Raw genomic sequence first — 23,582 nt, 5'->3', positions numbered from 1 at the left:
GCGCTGGCAACGCCCGACATCTGTTGGTGACCTCCCACAAAGTAGGCAAAAGTGGGTCAAGGCATAGAGCACGCACGAGGACCATGTCCAGTTGAACAAGCATCTGAGCCGAAGCTGCGAAGCATTCGCCGCGAGTCTATTCATGGGCAACGGCGGCTTTGTGCAGACTCACCCGTCTCGAAGCTAGTTCTGTTCTGGGAAAACTAGRCCACAAAGGTTCGTGACGACACATCACTTTACTTGCCCGAACCACTGTTCATCATAACCGCAACTCCTCGATTCCAACAATACAAATGTCTCCCCACGTCGCTACAATAATACCATCAAGTTTCACATCACAAGTGCCTCCCAGGCACACTACCTCCCCGAGATAAGAGCGGCTTGACTCGCGCGTCTTGACGACGACCGCATCTTGCGATATCTTACCTGCAACAATTGAACTTCACTGTTCACACCCCACACACCGCGACCTCTGAACCTACACTCGACACTCCATGGCAGACGAATCAAGTCCAACGGCGAACACGCCTGTGCGCACGGGTGGAAATCAACGGACGCCTTCCGCTGCACAAGGCCAGCAGAAGCGCAGCAACCGAAACCGCAGGACCGCGAACAACCAGGCGAACGACGGGACCGTCTCAGATGGGGCGTTGGTAAAACCGACAGTGTCGCCGGACGCCCGCAGGACAAGGCAGAGTGTCGCGATGGGAGCCGTGCAAGGGCAACACACCAGCGGCAGGGCAAGCGCACAAAAGGCGAGGCCGGTGTCTGTTGGAGGCGCGAATTTGATTCCGAACAAATCTGCCGTGGAGCAAGCATATGCAGGTCCTACATTTCAAGCATCACCTGCCGCGTCTGCACTCCCTGTGCCCAAATTCTTCTCGAAATCGGTACCCAATGTAAGCGGACAACCGTCATTGCAGGGCAGACTGGCGGGCGAGAAGACACCAGAAGAGCAGTTCTCGTCGCCGGAGTCTGACAGGGCATCTCCTGCACCGATGCGCCAGACCCAATCCCCATTGGACTTCTTCTTCCAAGCGGACAGGGAGGAGAAAAAGAGAACACAGAGCGGGAGCCATTCGTATTCGCCTGAAGTTTCAACGCGCCCGCATCCCGCTACCGTGCCGCGAAATCTTTTCCAGCAAAGCAGCAGGAATGCTCTGCTGCGGGAGCTCGATGGCGACGACAATGACCTGCCTAGCCCACGGACAGTACCATCAAAAGGTCGACCGCCCTTCGCAGAGAGATCTCATTCTTCGCCAAGTGCACCCGTTCAGATGACAAGCGACGCAGATCGCCAAGCCTGTACAAATTCCTTGAAGAACCTCTTGTTCAATACAGGCTCCGCCTCTCCCACGGTTCCCTTCCAGCGGAAAGAGTCCGACTCATTCACGCCTGGTCGTGCTCCTGCTGGAAATTCTCCTTTTCAGCAGCAAACGTTTGCAGGACCCACCACGCCGCAAGCACAGATAGACCATCATAATAATTACCATTACGGCAACCGTAATCTTTCGCCTTTGTTCAAGGCTGCCCGAGACTCTGCATCTCGACCCTCTTCGCTGCGACAAGAAATGCTWYMAWRMKRCGRCSWSCMCYKMRAYCYACACCCGCAGTCAGGAGACTACAACCACAACGCGGTTGCACGCTCATACCTAGACGAACAAATTCGAGCCTCAGCCCCTGCTGAAATGCCACCATTTCGACCTGCTTCCAAAGACTCCCACCCCTCTGCTACTGCTCCGATTCCGATTCATGTACATCAAGGATATCCCGATCAGCCCACTTCGACGAATACTCCTCGGACTGGCGGCTCGCGAGACATTCTCTCCATGGAGGACGATTTACGACGCATGTTGAAGCTTCATTGAATTTATCGTTGCTCTGTTTCGGCATGTTTTAGAGCAATCCCCGTTTGTTTTTGATTTTATGTTCAGCGAGGTGTCTGTGGGTCATGTTCACAACATCATCACGGTGTTTCTTCTGGGAGACGCCTGGAGTCTAGATACTTGCATTTGGGAGGCGTTTCTACGATACCACGTTTGCTCAAGGAATCTCTTGTGTTCACTGGGAACGAGAATCGGCGTTTGAGAATTTGTGCGGGCCAGCATTTTAGATAGATGTCCAACTCACGTCAGTCACTCGAAACGCTTGCGCCTTCGCTGTCTTTGTTTGTCTCGTGCATGTGAAAGCTGAACCGCGCGGGATGGGGATGGTGGGGCAATTTTAGGCGCCTCCCAAACATCCTCCAAACATCTTCGTCACCAACTTCAGACTTTTTACTCGACAACGAACCAGCAAACAAACAAAAGGCCAGCTCAAAGTTGCCCCGTCATATACCCACTGCGTGATGGACGAAGCTCTACAATGAAGTGACCCGCCATGATGGACAACATTACGGCGCCCACAAATGTGGCAGAGGTCGAACAAGTAAGTCTTGCTAACGTGCGATCATACAGCGTCTCTATGTATCTGAGGCTTCTACACCCCTTTGAAAATCCTGGCGCTCGCGCGTTGATAGCGAGTCAATCTTGGCGAGATTGTAGCGCAAGCGGGCCTTTGGCTATGCAAGCACGACTTCAGATGCAGAGACGCTGTATTTCGCGATTGAAATTGTTTGGCTAAGTGCATCAAGAAATGCACTCCATCATGCGACCTATTGCTGCTGTTGTTTATTGCTCCGTGCTGACGCGAGATAGCTTGTCCAGCGCTTCTACACCCCGGGCAACCCCAGAGTCCTCGCAACAATCGATGATCATCTCAAAGCCATCCAGCGCTCGCATGAAGGATGGCAGATTGCCGACGCTCTCCTTGGGAGTCAAGATCAAAAGGTCCGATTCTTCGGAGCCTTGACATTTCAAGTCAAACTCAACAATGATGGGTCAGTGTTTCGACCTTGAGAAGAGTGGATGGTGAGAATCTCCGCTCATTGTGCTACATAGGTCAAAGCTTGATGCGGCAGCAGTGCAGACGGTGATGATGAGGTTGCTTTCCTGGACGGTGCGTACTCACTTCCCCATTGCGATGGCAATGTTCTTGCACGTGCTGACAGAACAGGCGCAAATTGACCGGGCTGGAGAGGGCCAGATGGTTCGCAAAAAGCTGTGTGCCACACTTGCAACWTTCTTTCTGAGGTCCCCGATCCCCTGGACGCGACCTCTTTTGCATCTGGCCGCATCGTTCCACCGCGGCGATGCTGTACCCGAGGATCAACTTTCCGCCGCCCACGATGCCATATCACAATTTCTGCCGCTAATGTCAGAGTCTCAAATTGCAACTCTGTTGTGGCTTTCGAGCTCACTAGCTACAGATGCGACCACGCTGGACAGCACTACTCCGTCCAACGCACTGATACATCAACAAATGGAAATTCTCGTTAATGACGCCAGCAAGATCATGCACCATGCCCTGAGACTTTCAGCGACCCCGGAATTTGTCTCCCTGAAAGGCCAGGCACTCGCATCGTTTCTAAATTGGGTCAACTATGCACAGCCAATGTGGCCTGCAAAGCCAGCGGCATTGCAACATCTCCGTCGGCTTGTAGCAGACGTCTTCCCACTCCTGAACGACGAGGATGACATTCGCGGGGAGGCTATGGATGTGATTAGAGACATTCTGGAAAGCTACACAAGCTTCTTCCAGCCGCAGCACATGGAACTTCTGGCGGTAACCATGTACCAAAGTGCGCACCCGCGCATGCTGGCAGCTCTACGAGATGGCGATCCGGAAGTTTTGCAAGTCGCTCAGCTCGTCATTGCGTACGGGGTCGCCAACATACAACATGTGGTCGAGCAGACCGATGACGAATACGGCTCGCGCGCGATAATGCAGCTTCTTTTTGCCATACTGGAGAGTCCGGGAATCCCCGGTGATGATGACGAGGTGTCAGCTTTGAGTATCGAGTTCTGGAATACGTACATTGAGTATGTCAACGATATCGTGCACTCGCGCGAGGAGGACAGCTCCCTTCCTCCTTGGCTGCAGCATGACAAGGCATTGTGCATAAACCTCACTCGCGTCTTACTCTCCAAACTCAAGACACCCTCTCCTGAAGCGTCACAGAACTGGACCGATGCAGAGACGGAGGCTTTTCGCGAATTTCGAACAGACACATCCGATCTCATGCTTTCTATCTACATCCGTCTAGGGGATCAAATGCTCGAGCAGTTCATCACAATCGCAATGGATTCTCTGGCATCTCAAGAGTGGCAAAGCTTAGAAGCGGCCTTGTTCTGTGCCAATGCCCTTGGGGATAATGCACTCGAGGAATCAGGCGCCGAACCACATCTCGCCCAGCTCTTCGGTTCGACTCTGTTTCGCGACATTGCCGACTTCAATCTTTCCATTCCCACGCAAACACGCCGGACTGCAATCGATGTGCTGGGTACATATGGTCAGTACATTGAACGCCACCCGCACTTCCTGCCCGATACGCTGAGGTTCTTGTTCGGGTCGTTGGAGAACCATGGTCTATATCTGAGCGCCTCAAAGTCGATTGCCGCCTTATGCTCTGCATGCCGGAACAGCCTTACGGGCGAGGTGCAAAGCTTTATCGCGCAGTACAATCGCTTCGCCGCCGGGCCAACGAGTGAACCTTTCACCAATGAAAAGGTAATCGGTGCCATCGCCGCAATCGTCMAGGCTATTCAGCCAGAGATTGCAAAGGCGCAACCTCTGTCCGCTCTTCTCGACATTGTCGACGGGATGGTTGGCAACGCCAAAAAGATGGCTGGACAATCCGACGCGGAAAAGGCACACGAGATTGGCGTTTCAGCGATTCAATGTCTAGCTAGCATTGGCAAGAGCTTACAAACACCCGATGATTTCCCAATCGACCTTTACGAGGACAGCACCAAGCCATCAGCGGTCACTGATAACTTCTGGAAGAGCCAAGAGGGGCAAGACATACAACTGCGTGTGGTCAACACCTGCTACGCGGTCTTACAGCTCTTCCCTGGTTCGGGCGAGGCAGTCGATGCAGTCTGTCAGGTTCTCAAACAGGGATTCACCGAACACGAGCCTGGACCATTTGTCTTCCCYCCGGCAGTGACCGTCGGATTTCTGGAACAGTGCACGCTCACCACACCGCAGATTGAGTCCGTCCTCGCAATAACGTCTACGCTGATAGTACAGCACTCTAGAAGGGGCATCGTACACATCGACGCCGAAGTCGATCGTGCGTATCGGAAAGCGTGTGCCCTGATCCAAGGCCTCGCAGAGCCAAGTCAAGATCCCGGCATTGCGCAAGCTTGTATCGAGGTATTCCATCGCATGATACCACGATATACCCACATCCTTCTGGATATGTCTTCACCATCCGGTGACCTCGTCCCGCCTATCCTGGACTTCGTGATCAAGGCTATCGACGGCGCGGATCTCCTACCGAAACGATCTGCGGCCGAGTTCTGGTTTAAGATCATCAAGCCTTCACCGCAGCCAGCTGATGCGACTGTACGTGCTCGCTTGGAGCAGGTCGTAGCGGGTTATGGTCCAACGCTGTGTCAGGCGCTCGCCAACCAGATCGTCGGGCGTGGTCAGCGCTCCGAGCTTGACCAGTTGTGTGAACCTCTCAAAGCCCTCATTCAGACGCGGCCACAGACTAAGGGCTGGTTGGACGCGGCGCTCTCCAGCGATGCGCTGCCAGCCATAGTTGGCACCGACGTTGGGGAAGCCGAAAAGCGGAGATTTGTGCAAGCAGTCATCTCGGTCAGAGGAGACAGCAAAAAGACGAGAGACCTTGTCAAGAACTTTTACGCTGCCTGTCRTGGAACCATTGTCAGCTTTTCTTAGCGAATACCTTTATKCAGCGTTCTTCTCCCAAGCAGCCTCTATTGCTGATGCAAAAGGAGTACACGACCTCTGAAGCGGTTTGCTTGAGGATGTGGATATGAATGTGTCAATGGCTTTTGTACGAGCACATAGCTTAAAAAGTCGATATCATAGAGAACCACATGCCTCCTTCGAGGCTTTAAAAGCAATGTCAAAAGCCGTGCGTACGTTCGTTGCACATGCAAAGTCATAATGGCAATCGCCATGAAACCGTTGAAACAGTCCAGATAGACCGAAAGAAGCGCCAGCGCCAAACACCGTTCCCGAGCTCAATATGCAAAGCTGGCACCAGCGCTGCCTCTTGCGAGGCGATGCACCCTCTCCTAATGAAAATGACCACATATCCTCACATCCCCGTCTCTTAGAATATCCCCATCTTAGTCCCCCAGCCATCACTCTTCGGATTGACCAACACCTGATAAGGAAACGGGTTCGTCTCATTTGATGTAATCGGCGGGATATGATTCCGATCCTCATTAACAAAAGTCAAAATCTTCATGGCAGCTTTCTGCAAACCATTTTCGATCTGCCTTCGATTCCGCGCGGCCTCTGGCTCACTCCTAGCAGATGTCAAGGTGATGTCAATCACCCATGTTTCCSAGACGGTTTCCTCGTCTGCTTTCGCGACGAACCAGCCTTTGCGACGCTTCTTTTCTAGGTATTGCACGACGACTTGGCCGCGGGAGGCTTTGGAGCCGTATTGTGGGGATGATTGATTGGTGGCGACGTCTAGTTGTCGGATGAGGGAGTTTGTGCGTTGTTCTATCAGGGCTTCGATGTCGGGGTCGGAGACGTATGGGAGGGTGATGTCGAGGACGTCATGGGTTGCTGGATAGAGGGGGTTGAAGAGGCGGTGGAAGAAGATTGCGTGTACAACACCTTGTGGATATTTGTTAGTGTCTAGGAGGTACGGTATGGTGTGGTATTCTTTTTGCGTACCTTTGACGACGTCCTTAACCGTGGATCTATCTGCGATGACCTCCAACACGTACTCTGGCGCGCGTTTTTGCTCCATCGTCGCTGTCTTTGTACGAGCTGCTCGGCAACGGCAACAAGAAGTCTAGACCATGGTGCGAAGTCGCGATGAGCCTGGAGATGAAATGATATATTGGTGTGGATGGTGGATAATGCGTATGTTGATGTAATGTACAGAGTCTACACTGGAGTAAGAACCACTGAAGTACACGTAGTCACTCCACTACTCCTTCCTCTCATAGGGAGTATGATAAGTCCCAAAAACAAGAGAGCCAGCGGTACTTACAGAGGGGTACGTGTGGAAGATAGATAAAGCGAAGGCGGGATGATTTTGGTGGGATGATGCTGGTGATCACAAGATCGCTTCGGGAGTCGGGACGTGCGGGTCGAAGTTCAAAAGTCATGTGCAATCGCATATAGCTCGTGGCTGAGGAAGGTATGCTAATGAATGCTATATATTGATATCAACTGTATCTATAGCATGCCATAAGGTACTTCGCTCACAAAGATAAGCCTTCTGTGAAGGTGCTGATGCTGTGCTCGTGCAAAGAGTGGGGTGGGGCCACGTCGGCGGGAAGCTTTCGGATCTGTCGGCCCAACCATCCATCACCTCACCTTTCACATTTTGATGCTCTGTAGATCACTAGCACATGAAAGAACGAAGAAGTGAACCGCTCCGGAAAAAGCAAGCACACCGAGATCAAGTGGCGCTCACTTGTCAAGCATTCTACGATAACCTCAACCGCCCCACTAGCTTTCAATCCGATGAAGCTGATGACAAAATCGGATTCCCAGACTTGGTATAGGAAAATGTCAGGTTGAACGCACAATACACATCTCTGTCCATCTTCTAGCCTTTAAAAGATCATGGCCGCCGATCAAGACATCAGCATTTCCACAGACAGTCAAAAGTCCCTCCAACATCTCTCAGATCTCATCCATCTCTTCAACCACCGGAACAAGAATCAACATCGTCGCAGTATCTGGTGGCGGCAATTCTCCACCTTCCGCCATCAGATCGACTCGCTCTGTGCAGATATAAGCTCACTGAACGAAGTTCCGACTACCAACCTCGGCCGTGCGAAGAAGAAGGTCAACGATGCCCGAATCATCTCCAATACAGAGAAGCGTCTAGTCTTCTGGCAGGAAGTCATGGTATCGAAATGGCAGCATGCCTTCTCTCAACTAATCGCAGATGGAAGATTCTCGGTTCTAGGACTCGTGCTGCTTGCTGTACTTTCTGAAGTATGTCAGATCGTGGGTGTTACGGCACGGCTGGAGGATCTGGGTCAGATTGAAGTTGAGAAGGTGCTTCAGGAGTTCGGGAGGGAGGAGTGGGGTGTAGACGGTGCCGTAACGAGAAGTCTGGATTCCGCGCGAGAGGACCAGGGAGAAGTCATACAGCGAGATGATGGTGACATGGATGCTGCAATCCCTGCACAGGAAGCAGTATTACCTAAACCCAAGGCTGGAACGAAACGAGTCAAGGAGACCTCTGCGAAAACAAGCAAGAAGAAGCGTAAGAAAGGAGGGGATGCCATCGACGACCTGTTCAACTTCTAAGATTATCAGCCCGGAAAGCTCAATATTGCAAGGTGTGGTTGCCAGGATTGCCAAAGTCGACACGGCGCGAGACCTCCTGATCAACTGGCTCGCTTCGCCAACTTCTGCCATTTCCAAGCTGGGTGCGTACTGGACTTCTGCCTCTTGCCTGACACATATCTCGACAGAGTAGCGATCGGTATGATTCCGACCCCATTGAGGCTGGTATATACCAGCGCGGCTATGCTTCAACCGTCGAAAAGAAACTCGATCGAGAAGATGGGAAATTCATGTTGGACGTCGTCAAAGATCTCGTGGCCAAAGCCCACGTCCCGCCCGCTGCATCTGATCCTCGCGCTCAGAATTACTTTCGCGAATGATGCTCTATTCGCTATCCTGTCTCCTGCAACAAGCTTGCGGGATCCGACAGGACAAAGAAGTTCCAAAGATTGCGAGGCAGCTGATGTATGGATGCAATGCCATAGCAGGAAACTCCGTACGCGCAGCAGAGTGCATTGGAGATGAGCCTGTTAAGCTTTAAKTCGCTGATGTTATCTCCGACTCCGGCGATGCTTCCACCGTCCCGTAGAAGACGAAACCAGCTATACTCCCTCTGGCCTCATGAAAGCCAGCATCGAAGAAGAGAGATCGAGCTAAAGCGGGCACTGCACTGACCTGATAGACGAGAACTTCGAAGTGTTCACCATGAAGCGAGTTATTGGAGGCCGTCCAGTTCTCACACGCTGTCAGGTTGATCACGGCTATATACGGTCCTGTAGCGACGAAGTGGATACATCAGGCTATGCCATGTCCTCCGTTGAGATCGAAAGGTCTTCCACAGGTTCAAGAGATCCGCGAGGCCTGTCATCGAGTATCAGCACACAACGGGATTTTAAGGACCACAACTTGCATATGTCTGCCTGTGAGAACATAATCTGTATTCGTCAAGACAGAAGGATACCCGCAACTTGCTCGTTGGTCAAAAATGTCTTGCAGAGTCTACCGACTAACAGCCTATACTAGAACTCAACCAATAGTTCACCGCTTCGGTAAGAGATCTTAGTCAGGCAAGCGCAACGACTCCCTCACGCCGAAAGAATATTCGATGAGATGTCTGACAAGGTTTCTTCTCTTTGTGCGTCAGTACACTACAAAGGGATATCAAATTACTGCCCTGCTCGAAGGCGTATCAGACTCTCCACGTCATGTTTCACTTTCATGATCTTAGCTATCTGCGTGCGAGCGTGGTCATCGACAGATCGATTGAGGGAGAGGTAGACCTTTGTTCTGCTCGTCTCCGCAATCCTATCTTTGTTCAAATCGATACCACTCCATCCTTCCTCTACCTTTTTAATTTCACGGCTTCCTGCCGGCGAGCGTAGTCATTGATCCATCTGGTGAGGGGATAGCTGTAGCCTTTGTCTCTCTGCTCCTCCCCGAAATTTGGGAGTTAATTTTCGTTGGGTCTGATTGACTTCGGACTGTGTGTTACTTCATATGCACTTTGGAAACCTACAAACATGGCAAAAGACATGGTACCTGCTTTTCAGACTAAAGACCCAATCTACAATGTAGAAACAGGGGAAACGTTTTGAGAGTTCAATTGATGTGGAAGGTTTTATTGTGATGATGCAACGATCCACTCTTGTGGATGTCTATTATTATTATGCTATCTCGTTTGAAATAGGCCCCAACGCCGTGCTAAATGTACAGATTCAAGGCCCGCCTTGTACCTGTAGATTCACTCTAATCGACTACCCGTGAACAAGTTCCACCCACAAGTCGAAAGTTGTACGCGGATTTATTAGCGATTGACAACCAAGGGGCTCTTCCGCAGCTCCTTTTTCAGGATTTTGCCGGTGGTGGATTTGGGGATGTAATCAGGCTCGACAAAGATGATCTCCAAGCTGGTGACCTTGTACTTCGTCAGACAGGTGTAGAGGAAAGCCTTGAGTGATTCCACGGTGACAGTGTCATTGGAACGAACCACAAAGGCGAGCGGATGCTCCTTGAGATCGTGGTCCACACCGATAACCGCAGCATCCGTGACGTCGCTGGATTTAAGAAGGGCATCCTCTACCTCTGCCGGAGAAATCTGCCATCCATTCCACTTGATGAGATCCTTAGCACGGTCCACGAGGTAGATTTTGGAGTCACGGATGTAGCCGATGTCGCCAGTCTCCAACCAGCCGTTTTCGTCGAAAGCGTCGGTTGTAGCTTTAGGATTGCCCAAGTAGCCGGTCATGAGATAAGGGCCTTTGATGTAAAGTACCCCCACTGCAGTTCCGTCGTCCAGTGTCGAAGCATGCTCACCGGTGGTAAGCATTTTCATTTTGTAACCCGGGATGAGATGGCCCACAGAGCCGGTCGCGTCATTCACAGGATATTTGAAGCTGCTGAACCATCCGCCCTCCGTCATTCCATAGACCATACGGATGTGTGGTGGGGTTGGGTTGTCCTTGAAGATGCTGAGGAAGCGGAGGCGAAGTTCAAAACTGAGTGGCGCACCTCCACTGTAGATTCCACGGAGAGACTGGATCTGCAGATGAGTATCAGGCTTGTTGTGTAATGCAGCAAGGATTGGAGGAGGAGCGTAAATCTCTGTGATGCCATACTCTGCGATCTTATCCGAGAAAACGACAAGGTCGAAGCGCTTCATGAAGTAGCTCATGTGACCAGAGCGGAGAGCATTGATAAGCATGTCCGGAGAGGAGAAGGCGTGAAAGATAGGCGTGCAGAATAGACGGATGACCGGGTAAGGCTTGGCCGAGTTATTGTCTTCCATGGCAAATGATTCGAGAACGTGCGCCTTGTGAGTCCGCGCGGCCATCTTTGGTAGACCCGTCGTACCGCTTGTTCCCATGAGAGTGGCCGTGGAGTTGACATTGATGCATCGGAGAGCGGACGTGAGAGTCTCAAGAGTGCCGTTGTGTTGCAAGTCGTGGACAGTTCGCTGGCTCAGGGATGCTCGGSGCTTCTCAGACGGCTTGACCAGTATCGGAAGGCTATMCTGGTTGACCAGAACGTCGGACCACAGAATGATCTCAGCATCAGTACCGCTTTCAAGTACAGCAGAACGGGCCGCGTCGAGGTGCTCGGTGTCTGTGACGACGTATTCGGCGTTGGAAGTCTTGAAGATGTGGGTAAGTTCAGCAGCAGTGTAAGCAGTGTTCGTTCCGACCCAGCGCGCATTGGAAGCGAGGATGGCAAGGTACAGGAGAGGATAGGTGATATCGTTGACGAGATGGAGACAGACGGTGCTATCCGGTCGAAAGGCGCCAGCCAGAGATGCAACGATCCGAATGGCAGTGGCCTTGGTGATGAAGCGAGATGGGTTGACGGCATCGATCAGGACCGGACGCTGCTCGTCATATTCGCCGCTGAAAAGAGTCCAAGAGCAGATGTCAGGGCACTCCCCTTCAAGGGTGAATGTACCAATGGCCATGCTGATGGTTGGTGTAGGGTTGAGGTAGGTTGGAGAAGAACTCAGGTTTCTAGAGCGCAAAGTTAGCAATGTGTTGTGTTGTATAGGGTAGGGAGTCCTTGAGCACGTTGTCTTGATGCACATGAAAAGTGGGCCCGCTATCTGAAGCGGGAGCGACTTCCACGTGTGAACAACCGCACAGAAGGAAGGGAAACGTACCTGGTAGGTTTAATTTTGATGGAGGAAGCCGTTTTGTAGCTTGATGAGCTCAAGATCTTTGTGATATGAGTTGGATTGCAGTGAAAAGCGTTGATCAAAGATTCGAACCAGTCGATTGAATTGATTGCAGTTGAGAGAGCTTGAAGGTGAATGGTTGTGAAGAAGTATCTGGAATCAAGACCAGCCCGTGGTTATGTAGGCAGCGACTCCGTGGGAAGTGCGTGTAAGTGATGGGTTTGTTTCGCGTTGATCGATCTGCAACAATGCGGAGACACAATGGGATATAGTGCATGAATGAAATGCGTTGTTAAGAAACAACAAGGGCCTATTTTCGAGCACAAGGTGCTTGTTCTGCAGCTGGAGGCTCTCGAGTGCCCAAATCAACAAAGAAGACGACTCGAAGAATGGCCGAGAGTTTGAATCGAGGCCAAAGGATATCCTACGGTGATCTAGCTTCCAAGACACTCGAGAATGCGCAAGGAGATTGACTGGGAAATATGCTCGAGGTGTCCGCACAGTAGGTCCAGCACAACGTGAAAGTGCAAGTGAGGTCTGAGACATGAATTGAAGGCGTTTGTTCGTCTCGATTGCAACCCCAGCTCTGGTTTGGTGTTTCTCGGGTGTTGAAATAGCAAGGTAGTTAGATATCGTCGTGTGAGCGAAGGTAAATGAATCGGCAAAGGCTTCACCCCCATCCTTCTGCTACGCTCCGGCTGGTGTCTTAAAGGCAACTCAGTTTGTTTTTATAWTGCGAGGATTCCAAGAAATGGAAACTGCTTATTGGTTACATCCAGTTTTCTTGCTATGCTCTACGCAAAGTTTTCTCATCGGAGGTCTTGCTGCAGAGTAACACACGCAGAATATGAGATCGCTCGCTGCCTGCAATGAGACTGTTTTTCAAGAGAGTGTGGGCCACTTCATCAAACCACCGCTGACGTTTCGAAATATCATCCAGCAGCCAATCTGCATCCCAATGACAGACAGTGTACAATAGCTTCACATCTTCTCTGATACGTGCGAGGTAGAGCTTGTCCGAAATTTGAAAGTTGACAAGCCGAGAGGACGGTTCGGACCTTGGAGAAGCAGAAAGGCGACTAGCTTGTGCAGCATCGTATATTGGCCACGCAGTCTCAATCCCAGGTTGGTATCCAAGGTAGCTCATCGCTATTGCGATCCGCCAAAGCGTGGCGTGTGGCCATCTCTCCGAAGCGAGGACAAGGAAAAGACACAACGCCTCCTGTAATGACCTCGGGAGGTAGCTCTGGCCTCAACAAAGCACAGCAATCTACTCTCATTTTGGTGAAGATGGTTTTGTCCTACTCTTTTTGTTTACCATACCAGATCCGGAATTGGTTGCTGAATGAAGCATTGTCCTCGTCATTAGCGCAGTTCCATTGATGTGTGGGGTCATCATCGTTGGGACACAATGGACGACGGTCCAACAATGTCCTTGTTCGAGTCTTTCATTCACTGCTCCTTCCGGTTTGGGAAGCGCCGAAGTCGGGCCGGAACCACCTTGTCCTGCACTTARGCCGCTCGCCGTCTCGTCTCGTCTGGTTCCATTCTCCATCCCGCTTTGCATTGGTCTACTCCACATACAACTTACACACAACTTACACAACTGCTCCACTGGCTGGACAGATCGCTTTATCGTTGCATCGCTAGAGACTCGCAAATCGAACAAACGACTCGAGCCTAGCGTTCTTGATCCTCGACGACTCACAGCCTACCATTATCGTGGCTCCTCGACCCATCAACGCCACACCTTCCTTACCTGTAAGCTCGACCTCATCTCCCCTCACGCCGCAAAGCATGGAGCACACCACCACCACTTCGGGCGCCAACGCGGCTGTCCCACAACCAATCAATTCGCGCATCACCGACGTGCCTGACGAGGACACCTTCATCAACATCTCTCTAGCCAGCCCGCCTCTCGCTCACCACCATCCCGAGTCGGATGCAAACGACACGTACCCTCTGCAATCCCTTCTTCCCGCCTCGTCCGCATCCACTCTCACCCGTGTCGATAGCAGGCGCAGCACCACCTCTTCCGTCCAGCTTCCAGCCCAAGCCGTGGAGGCTCTCCACGCGCGAGGGCCAGGCACCTACCGTGTTGTTGTAAAGCAGGACGGCGAGCAATCCACCGAAACCGTGGCTTCCAGGGACAATGGCATCGTCGAACTCGACACCCGCCGGGTCTACGACAAGGCTCGGGCAGACGCTTACATCGCTGCATACCCCCTGCCAAAGTCGAAGAACCCCGAACTCTACAACAAGATCCGTTACGGGTTCTTCTCAGCGTACCGTCGACTTTTTGCCGTCGTCTTCCTCATCAACATCATCACCATGTGCGCTTTCGGCGGCATCAACATCGTCCATCCTGGCTTCTTCAGCTACGAGATGGCTGCCACTGCCGTGGGCGTCAACATCGTGGTCACCTCCGTCGCCCGCCATGWGCACTTCATCAACATGCTCTTCAGGATCGTCATCAGCATCCCGCTGACCTGGCCTCTCGCCATCAGGCGCCATGCCGCCAAGATCTATAGCTACGGCGGAATCCACTCGGCATGCGGTGTAAGCGCCTTCCTGTGGTACATCTGCTTCACGGTTCTCATCCTCTGCAACTACGAGGGACCGGAAGGCATTCAAAACGCTTTCAGGATCACCGTTGCGATCATGCTCTTCATCTTTTGCGTGCTTATCGGCTTGGCCTATCCCACGATCCGATCCAAGTACCACAACCAGTGGGAATGGACGCATCGCTATGCCGGATACGTGGCTGTTTGCATCATCATCACGCAGACCGGAATCCTCATCTGGGCCAAGGCACACGCCACCGGCACCGCCTGGGGAGTCATCATGGTCAAGACGCCATCCTTTTGGTTCCTCGTCGTCGTCATGTGCCTGCTMGTCTACCCTTGGCTTCGTCTCCACAAGGTCACGTACGACGTGGAGAAGATCTCGGATCACTCCATGCTTCTGAATATCCACGAGGATAAGCTCATGCCAACCTGCAAGGGTGTTCGCTTCTCGACCAAGCCTCTCTTTGAGAACCACGGCTTCGCCTCAATCCCAAACGAGGATGGMAAGCGCGGCTACTCAGTCCTGATCGCAAAGAACGGAGACTGGACCACCAAGCTCGTCGACAACCCGCCCAAGTACCTCTACTCCCGCGGGGCTCCCACCATGGGCGTCATGGGAGTCGCACTCATCATCCGCCGCGTCGTCGTCATGGCCACGGGTACTGGAATTGGTCCTACTCTTTCCTTCTTTCAGTGCCACCCCGAATGGGCCTGCCGCATTGTATGGACGGTTCGCTCACCCGAGGAATCCTTTGGCAAAAAAATCAACGACGCCGTTCGCCGCTCCGACCCCGACGCCGTCATCTACGACACCTTCCACGGCCGCACCGATATCGTCGGTCTTGCTTACGCAGCCTACAAGGAGTTCAATGCCGAGGCCGTCGTCATCATCAGCAACCCAATTCTCACGCAGAAGGTTGTCTACGCCATGGAGACGCGCGGTGTTGCTGCTTTCGGCGCCATCTGGGATTCTTGAATCATCTTGATCTCCTGATCCCGATCCTGTCATCAACTTCAAGTCCATCAACTGTTTTCCTTGAGCCTTTTCGATTTTCCACCTTTGCTACTTTCGGTGTTTCATTTGCGTATACCCATCTTGTTTAGTATGCGGCTCAAAGCGGCTTGATCGGAGACATGGCTTGAAGAGTAAAAGCTGGGTGTTGATTCCAGGATATCATGGCAGATAATGTATAGAGAAGTACCGTGTGAGACAATCAAGTTTCAAGATCCTCAAGTCTCTCTCTTTTCTTTCACGTGAACTATTCAGTTACTTTCATGTCCTTTCTTGTCTTGTGAAGTTTGTTGACTTTGGCTCGATTAATTCATCTGACACACACTCCCAGCGCATGCAAGTGAGCCAGCACAATCTCCAGCGTCCAGAAATCGATGAGGCTAACTCCAGTCGTAAAATCTTTTCATCCGGTACGGAACAAGGATAGCAAGGAGAAGAGCAGGAGAAGCTCCCGAGAGGAAAACAAMATCATTGTATTGTCTACTTCTTCACACCTTCATTATCATCCTTGACTTCCTCCTCAGCCTCAAACATAACCTCCACCTCGCTTTCCTTTTCCTTTTCCTTCTTCTCAACAACTTTGGTCTCTTTGACAGCTTTGACCTCTCGCCCCTCCACAACTTCTTTGACTTCCTTCCCCACACTATCAAACCCCTCGACTTTGCCCAATCTCTCCAGTCCTCCCGCATCTCGTCCCAGCTTCTCCTTTCCAGCTTGCGTCTTGATGCCCACTTCCCGGAACGCTTTGACCCATTGTTCGCGATATCCGTCTCGAATTCTGCCCATGATGACTCCAACTTCCATGTTGCTGAGATATCTCCCGAGAACTCTGTGCAGTGTCAGAGATTCCTTCGTCAATGTTTCCATGTACGGGCTCAGCCCTTCGCCTTCTTTCCCATCTTGTTTGTCAAAGTCTATAAGCTGCATAGCTTTCACGTGCGCTCCGCTTCGAGTGACCATGATCTCCACCAACTTATCCCGGATGCCACTTTGGTGTTCGCGGACAAGGCGTTCGAATTTTTCGAACTCGTGCGTCATTCCGCTTCCTCCGTGTCGTAGAACACAACTTCGAATCGGAGAGAGGAGAGCGAGAAGAAATGCCAGAGATTGAAAGGCCAGAGCGAGGTGTTTGGTAGTAATGTTCTTCAAGCCTGCAGAACGGGTGGCGCCAGCGCCGAGAATGAGTTGGCAGGAGCGGGAGTTGAATGTCTTGAGGGATTCAAGGAGGGACGTGGTTGTTTGCGGTGTGATGCTCGAGTGGAAGTCAGTGGTGAGGCTGAGGAAGGTGGATATTGTAGGCAGGAGGGCAATGGCAGATTTGGGCAGCGCATAAGATTCCTCGCCAATCTTTGCAGGGCGCGCTTTGGGCGTCTCTGTGCTGCCGTTGGTGGTTGTGTGTGAAAGCTGGACATTGGCATCTTCCCATAGGGGTATTGTGGCATTTGTCCATTCTGGGGGATCCGCTTTCTCGCTGCAGAGGATTCGTTGAAGCAGATTGTCGTCTTCTGGGGTGAAGTCTTCTGCGTTCCAAAGGTCCGCGTCTAGAACCCCTGCAATTCGTTCGGTCTCGGAGGTGCCCAAAACCTGCACGAAGCCAGATATTTGTGCGTTGATGATGCCTTTCAGGACGTTCCCGCCGCGACCCGAGACTGCTTCGCACTCGTCTGCGAAGAGTCGATTKAGACGAAAGTATCTCAGGAATAGAGGAAGAGGTAGGCGGATACTCTGTTCATTCCGCACCTTCAGGATCCGGGTGATTTGTGTTTGGGCAGTGTCGACTGCCACACCGAGAAGAGAGGACATGTCCAAAGTTTGAGACAGTTCCTCCTGAACAGTGATCTTGGGCGTGGTCTCATTTGCGAGCGGTGTCCCAGCACGGCGTGGCGAAGTCGGATCCGGAGGCGCAACACTGCTGGTCACATCTAGCAAGATCTTTGTCTGCGTTGACACCCGTCGCAGAGCTTCCCCAACAGAGGTATATACACCCACCAGAAGCTTCTCAGCATCTTCAGGATCGAGAGCGCGTAGATTCCGAGCGAGGATACTGCTTTTCTCCTGCTGGCTCATGGCGCTCCTGCCACCCCTTGTAGAAGTAGAGATCATCGAATCTGCATCATCGTCGCTACTGCTAGGAAGAAATTTTCTGATGAGAGTCTTCATCTCTTTGTTSACAGCTTCGCGGTATGTAGCTGTCGCAGGTGCTGTATGCCCTGCTCTGGCAAGGCCGTTCAAAGCTGATAAGAGATCTGCACGAAGTTGGGGAGATGTCTCCATGTATGTCGGTGGAACTCCTCGTTGGCGCGACCAGCGCTTGAGAGTGTCCGAATTGGAAACGTTCTTCACATGAGCACGAAGGTCGTCGATCAGGATGGTAGTGAAGCGATGTGCAAAACCCGTGCCGATTCGCAGCTGGAGTTCCTGTAGACCAGAATCCAGTCCTTGCAGAGCTTTCAGCGGGCGGAGGTCGATCAGCTCTTGATCTTTCTCGCCCACTTCTGACTTTCCGCAGACCAGTCTTCCCACAAGGTCCATTTGATCTGCTGCAGCATCGTAAGCACCCTCGTCTACCAAGCTGTCTGCTTTCTTGACGTTCTCCACTACGCTTTGCACTTGTGCTGTTGCACGGCCCAGCTTCCCAACATTCTCTCTACGCCTACGTTTTGCTGCCACCTCCAGGCCCGAAACTGCTACCTCTTTGTCCAGTCTGCGTAGGTCCTCCCGTAAGCTCTGAATCTTGGCCACACTCTCCTCGGCCTCTGTTTGTAATTCCTTCAACGATCCAAGAGCAGCGAAGAAGCCGCTACTAGCGGTACTGATGCTGTTGATGAGGTGTACCTCCACTGTGTCCATGTACCAACTGAGCTTCTCCTGTAAGATGGCATTCGTGGCTAGAGCTTTTCTAGGAGGAAGCGCGGAGCCATTTGCAGCCTTTTGTTCAACGATAGGCGTACCAGGTGGCGGGCGCACAATTTCGGCATTCTCGCTGACAACGTCAAACGTCCGCGGGTTCTCCAGGTGGAACTGGTCATCGAAGTACACGCCCGGGATGGTTGATAATGGAGTGGGCTCGTTGCGATTTCGTCTTACTTGTCCTGACGATCTCCTTTTCATCGGTGGTTCGGCTGGTGAGAGAGGCGAGACATCTCCATATCTCGAAGCGGCGGGTGAGCTGGGTGTACTGTTCCTCGCCGAGCTGACCTTCCTCTGCAATGCCTCCGCAAAGCGATCCGTCTGCGCCAAATCGTTGTCTTTTCTCAACCATGGMGCCTGCTCGGGCTCCGCTCTCCCTCTGTGCAAGCTATCGAAAAGTGGTCCAATCTTGGCCAAGTATTCGCGGAAGTTCTCCTGAGGCACGCTGGGCACATTTGTCAAGGCTACAGGTGGGATGTCTTTTGTTGTAGGCGCACGATATCCCGCTGCTGCTGCTGAAGCTTGTGTATGTGGGACCAAACCGGTTCGGACAATGGGTGGCTGGAGGAGAGTGGAAATGGCATTCTGACTCGTCYCGCGGACAGTGCTGCCCCGGCGCGATATGTCTAGACTGCCGCCTATCGATCCCACAGACTGTATACTCGCAGCACTGCCTCTCCGTGGTTGATAGCGTCCCGAGGGCTGACGCGAGGCAACATCCTGGGCTGGGAATGGAAATGCGGAGCGATATGATGGAGACGTCGGCGTTTCGGCGAAGACGGGCGAGAAGAGGGAGGATGATGAGGGCGACGYCATGAGAGGGAGATGCAAATGCTGAGATTTCCTGCCGTGCGCCTCATGAGGTGGACAGAAAGGCGGGTCRGCAGGTCAATGTGTGGTGTAGATTAAGTAAAGAATATGTGTACCTGAAGCTGAGCCTATTGAACTTCCCGGGTCGATCGCGAGCTCCACGTTGACAGCGGTTAGATCCGCTGCTAAGACAAGTATCCCTGCAAGCACTTTACGCGTCAAGTGAATGAAGATGTTTGACATGTAGCGATAGAAAGAACATGGAGTAGTATCTGGGGAATGGAAATGACGCTCTCACCACGGAGCGTCTACTCATCTCATACCGACTATCGTATCACGCTTTGGGTGAGTCTCGCACTGTCTTTCGTGGAAAGACGTCCAGATCGTCCCACCTYTTTTACCCGTCTGACGCGTATTCTCGCGTCGCGCCAAATTCGCTCCGTTTCGTTTCCTCCATCCGCCAGCGCAAACACAAATCCCTCCCGCTCCACCAACACCTACCATACCCGCAGCGATGGATCGCCAGTCCGCGTACTCTCTCAGCTTATTCGGCGAAAGCACTGTCGACGGCCAGTCCAGCAACAAGGCGACGCAGAAGCAGCTGGTCGATTTTGTGCTCGATTTCCACCTCGACGACGTCTTCATCTACCGCGACCAGATTCGCGAAAATGTCCTCTCCAAGCAATACTACTGCGATATCGACATTGCTCATCTGATTGCATACAACGAAGAGCTGGCAGATCGATTGAATAACGAACCTGGCGACCTCATCCCAATCGTGAGGGACATCCCCAACCGATGCTCTCCTCGTCACCTCGACTAACAATTCATTGTCCTTTCCAGTTCGAAGCGGCGCTCAAGACATGCACGCAAAAGATTCTCTACCCCTCCCGCACCGAAGACGATCTCGCCGCCGCCAAGTCCCTCCCCGAACATCAGCTACTCGTCCACTCCTCAGTCTCGCAAACCTCCATTCGAGGTCTCACAGCCACCAATGTCTCCCATCTCGTGCGCATCCCGGGAATCGTTATTGGCGCCAGCACTCTCTCCTCCAAAGCCACCAGCATCCACATGCAATGTCGAAACTGTCAACATGAGCAGAACATGCCCATCACTTCAGGCTTCACGGGAATGTCGCTCCCTCGCAACTGCGCACGTATGAAGGGTCCAGACGATGGAGAGAAATGCCCGCTTGATCCATACTTTGTCGTCCACGAAAAGTCACAATTCATCGACCAGCAAGTGTTGAAGCTGCAGGAGGCACCAGACGATGTACCTGTTGGTGAATTGCCTCGTCACATCCTCGTTAGCGCCGACCGATACCTCGCGAACAGAGTCGTGCCGGGAACGAGATGTGTGGTGATGGGAGTTTTCAGCATCTACAACAACCAGAAGAACAATAAAGGAGGCGCAGTCGCCATTCGCAATCCATACCTCCGTGCTGTGGGACTGCAGACAGATCGCTCCAGCAACGCCTCAAGTGGGATGGGCATTCAATTTAGCGAGGAGGAAGAGCAGGAGTTCTTGGAGTTGTCCCGGCGGCCTGACCTATACTCTCTTTTCGCTAGCTGTGTTGCACCCTCCATCTACGGCAACGCGGACATCAAAAAGGCCATCACATGTCTGCTCATGGGTGGTAGCAAGAAGATTCTTCCGGATGGTATGAAGCTTCGTGGAGACATCAACGTGCTGTTACTCGGAGACCCAGGAACGGCCAAGTCCCAACTGCTCAAGTTCGTCGAGAAGGTCGCTCCCATTGCAGTCTACACATCCGGCAAAGGTTCCTCAGCAGCAGGTCTCACTGCTTCCGTGCAGAGAGATACCACAACTCGGGAGTTCTACCTAGAGGGAGGTGCTATGGTTCTTGCAGATGGCGGTGTAGTCTGTATCGACGAGTTCGACAAGATGCGCGACGAAGATCGTGTTGCAATCCACGAAGCCATGGAACAGCAGACCATCTCCATCGCCAAAGCTGGAATCACCACAATCCTCAACGCTCGTACAAGTGTTTTGGCAGCCGCTAATCCAATCTTTGGACGATACGACGATATGAAGAGTCCCGGCGAGAATATTGACTTCCAGACCACCATCCTCTCCCGTTTTGATTTAATCTTCATCGTACGAGACGACCATGACAGGAATCGTGACGAGACGATCGCCAGACACGTCATGGGAATTCACATGGGTGGTAACGGAGTGCAAGAACAAGTACACGCGGAAATTCCAGTGGAGAAGATGAAACGATACATCTCCTACGCCAAATCTAGATGTGCGCCGAGATTGAGTCCCGAGGCAGCGGAGAAGCTTTCAAGTCATTTCGTGTCTATTCGACGACAGGTCGCCAGAGCAGAAGCGGATGCTAACCAGAGAAGCTCCATTCCCATCACCGTCCGACAACTGGAGTCTCTAGTGAGAATATCAGAGTCTCTCGCGAAGATGGAGCTAGCACCCATTGCAACAGAGAAGCATGTTGACGAAGCTATCCGATTGTTTTTGGGCAGTACCATGGACGCTGTGATGAGTGCCGGAGGGGAAGGAGCCGCGGGTATGGCAGGTATGGGAGGAAACGGGGAATTGGTCAACGAAGTGCACAAAGTCGAGGAGGAGTTGAGGAGGAGGCTGCCGATTGGATACACAGCTAGTCTGGCGACGCTGAGGAGGGAGTTTGTGGAGAGGAAGGGCTACAGTGAGATGGGATTGAATCGGGCTTTGCAGGTGCTAAGTCGGAGGGAGAGCGTGCAGTTTAGAAGAGGTGGAGCGCTGGTGCATCGGAGCGGATACTAGGCGAGGAAGAGGTGATTTATGAGTGATGCTCGGCGTTTGGGAGGCTGGGCGTATGCATATGTCTGATGAGAATCTGTCAGGAGCAGGTTGAAGCGAGTTTGTTGTTCGTGAGAGTGCCCAAAGTTTCCATGGATTTTCAAATGAGGACTGATAATTTCAGAGCGCGATCGACAATTATTGGGACGACACGTCAATTGAAGTTATGAGCAGCTCGTCGGGAGTAGCCAATTCAGGACAAGAGCTCCGTCTCTACGGTGAATAGGTTGATAAGATGAATTTTGCTGTTCGACTATGTGAACAGTTGATCTCGCTTTCATACTGGATTGGAATCAGAGCATTTTCAACGCTTTGCACGAGAGTCCTTCTGCTGAATGAACGCCCTCCCATCGATTGTAAAAGCATGTTCCACTGTGAGCTGATGCGAAGCATGGTGCTTTTTGCTCGTGGCTATGTTCTTGCTCCTCCCATTTGCTCGTGATAGCCGTCCTATCGCATGGTCTTGATATCGACGAATGTCAGCCCTCGTCGGACGGAACTAACAAGTGTGTCAGCAACAAGGTAATAATGATCATGAGTGTTAGACGTACCCTTACAGCTGTTCACCATCGATAGACTCGAGGGGTGCTTCTCGCTCACTTGACTTTCAACCATGCCTTCCTGGGCTCTGATCCTGGGTCCCAATAATAAGCCCCCTTTTTTGGCTGTGTCATGAAAGCGCGCAGGAGTTCTATCGCGAATTGGGGATGAAGCCTGTCCTCCTCATCCTCGTAAATGGTGAGCTCGCCGTATTTCAGACTCTGTGACAACCAATATTCGACCAGATAGCGGCGAACAGGAGACGTCGAGTTGGTGCCATTATATATGATCTCGATAGTGCACATGTCTGGTATGGTGTACTGAGCGTTCTTGCACATTGCGCACATAACGGCGTCGCAGAATCTCGGATTTAGAAATTTCTCGCCGAACACATACATCTCAGCCAGGAGGTCGTTGTAGGAGCTCGCTTTGTTCAGAGTCCGCCCCTCAGTATCATCCACGTCGAAGCTTACAGGGCTCAAAACACCGCAATAGAGCCAATCTGCGTAGTGGGAGAAAACCTCAGACTTGTCTTCTGGCAGCTCAATGACCATCGACTGGCCTTCCTTCCATTTCTTGTCCATGGCGGCCTTGAAGAAGTCAGAGTGCTGCTTGAGGGTTCCTTCGTGGATAAAGAAGTTTTCGGTTGGATTCTGTCCGATCTTGACGGTGACAATCTCGGAATGGAAGCTGGGGAAAAGTCAGACATGTTCTTGCCGGAGCCGAGCACGGCTAGCCTACCGCCATCGCCGTGAAGCAGTCTCGTCGGCCATGCTGTTTGGCGTAGTGTCGTTCGTCAGTGTGGTAGATGGCTTTGTGATCGGTGCTGCATGAAGCTATGCATGTGTGTTGGAGGTAAGAGTAAGCAATTGTGACGTGCGAATGATGCGGTGCATTGAAAGCCTAGGCCGCCGCGCTCATA

The 23,582-nt window shown here is 52.2% G+C and overlaps 9 protein-coding genes; 5 read left to right on the top strand and 4 right to left on the bottom strand.

Moving 5' to 3' along the window:
* Window positions 1-494: 494 nt before the first annotated feature.
* Window positions 495-1,868, top strand: RCC_07712 (uncharacterized protein; the record flags this gene model as incomplete). The annotated part of the gene is made up of 1 exon (XM_023772966.1): window positions 495-1,868. The coding sequence occupies one exon, from the start codon at window positions 495-497 to the stop codon at window positions 1,866-1,868; it is 1,374 nt and encodes a 457-aa protein (XP_023628734.1).
* Window positions 1,869-2,379: 511 nt separating this feature from the next.
* On the top strand, window positions 2,380-5,787 carry RCC_07711 (uncharacterized protein; the record flags this gene model as incomplete). XM_023772965.1 has 4 exons in its annotated part: window positions 2,380-2,427; window positions 2,697-2,878; window positions 2,940-2,997; window positions 3,055-5,787. 4 exons carry the CDS (start codon window positions 2,380-2,382, stop codon window positions 5,785-5,787), a joined length of 3,021 nt encoding a protein of 1,006 aa, XP_023628733.1.
* Window positions 5,788-6,187: 400 nt separating this feature from the next.
* On the bottom strand, window positions 6,188-6,841 carry RCC_07710 (uncharacterized protein; the record flags this gene model as incomplete). XM_023772964.1 has 2 exons in its annotated part: window positions 6,188-6,705; window positions 6,766-6,841. The coding sequence occupies 2 exons, from the start codon at window positions 6,839-6,841 to the stop codon at window positions 6,188-6,190; spliced, it is 594 nt and encodes a 197-aa protein (XP_023628732.1).
* An 827-nt stretch (window positions 6,842-7,668) lies between these two features.
* On the top strand, window positions 7,669-8,364 carry RCC_07709 (uncharacterized protein; the record flags this gene model as incomplete). Its single annotated transcript, XM_023772963.1, has 1 exon — window positions 7,669-8,364. The coding sequence occupies one exon, from the start codon at window positions 7,669-7,671 to the stop codon at window positions 8,362-8,364; it is 696 nt and encodes a 231-aa protein (XP_023628731.1).
* Window positions 8,365-10,147: 1,783 nt separating this feature from the next.
* RCC_07708 (uncharacterized protein) lies at window positions 10,148-11,788 on the bottom strand (the record flags this gene model as incomplete). The annotated part of the gene is made up of 1 exon (XM_023772962.1): window positions 10,148-11,788. The coding sequence occupies one exon, from the start codon at window positions 11,786-11,788 to the stop codon at window positions 10,148-10,150; it is 1,641 nt and encodes a 546-aa protein (XP_023628730.1).
* Window positions 11,789-13,798: 2,010 nt separating this feature from the next.
* On the top strand, window positions 13,799-15,544 carry RCC_07707 (uncharacterized protein; the record flags this gene model as incomplete). Its single annotated transcript, XM_023772961.1, has 1 exon — window positions 13,799-15,544. One exon carries the CDS (start codon window positions 13,799-13,801, stop codon window positions 15,542-15,544), a length of 1,746 nt encoding a protein of 581 aa, XP_023628729.1.
* A 516-nt stretch (window positions 15,545-16,060) lies between these two features.
* On the bottom strand, window positions 16,061-19,306 carry RCC_07706 (related to VPS54-subunit of VP51-54 complex, required for protein sorting at the yeast late Golgi; the record flags this gene model as incomplete). The annotated part of the gene is made up of 1 exon (XM_023772960.1): window positions 16,061-19,306. The coding sequence occupies one exon, from the start codon at window positions 19,304-19,306 to the stop codon at window positions 16,061-16,063; it is 3,246 nt and encodes a 1,081-aa protein (XP_023628728.1).
* A 508-nt stretch (window positions 19,307-19,814) lies between these two features.
* On the top strand, window positions 19,815-22,084 carry RCC_07705 (probable DNA replication licensing factor Mcm5; the record flags this gene model as incomplete). XM_023772959.1 has 2 exons in its annotated part: window positions 19,815-20,078; window positions 20,144-22,084. 2 exons carry the CDS (start codon window positions 19,815-19,817, stop codon window positions 22,082-22,084), a joined length of 2,205 nt encoding a protein of 734 aa, XP_023628727.1.
* A 632-nt stretch (window positions 22,085-22,716) lies between these two features.
* On the bottom strand, window positions 22,717-23,433 carry RCC_07704 (uncharacterized protein; the record flags this gene model as incomplete). XM_023772958.1 has 2 exons in its annotated part: window positions 22,717-23,350; window positions 23,402-23,433. The coding sequence occupies 2 exons, from the start codon at window positions 23,431-23,433 to the stop codon at window positions 22,717-22,719; spliced, it is 666 nt and encodes a 221-aa protein (XP_023628726.1).
* Window positions 23,434-23,582: the final 149 nt, after the last annotated feature.

Source organism: Ramularia collo-cygni (assembly GCF_900074925.1).
Source record: "Ramularia collo-cygni strain URUG2 genome assembly, contig: RCC_scaffold12, whole genome shotgun sequence".
Classification (NCBI taxonomy): domain Eukaryota; kingdom Fungi; phylum Ascomycota; class Dothideomycetes; order Mycosphaerellales; family Mycosphaerellaceae; genus Ramularia; species Ramularia collo-cygni.
Note: the sequence above shows the minus strand (reverse complement) of the source record. Positions and strands in the feature narration are given on the sequence as shown.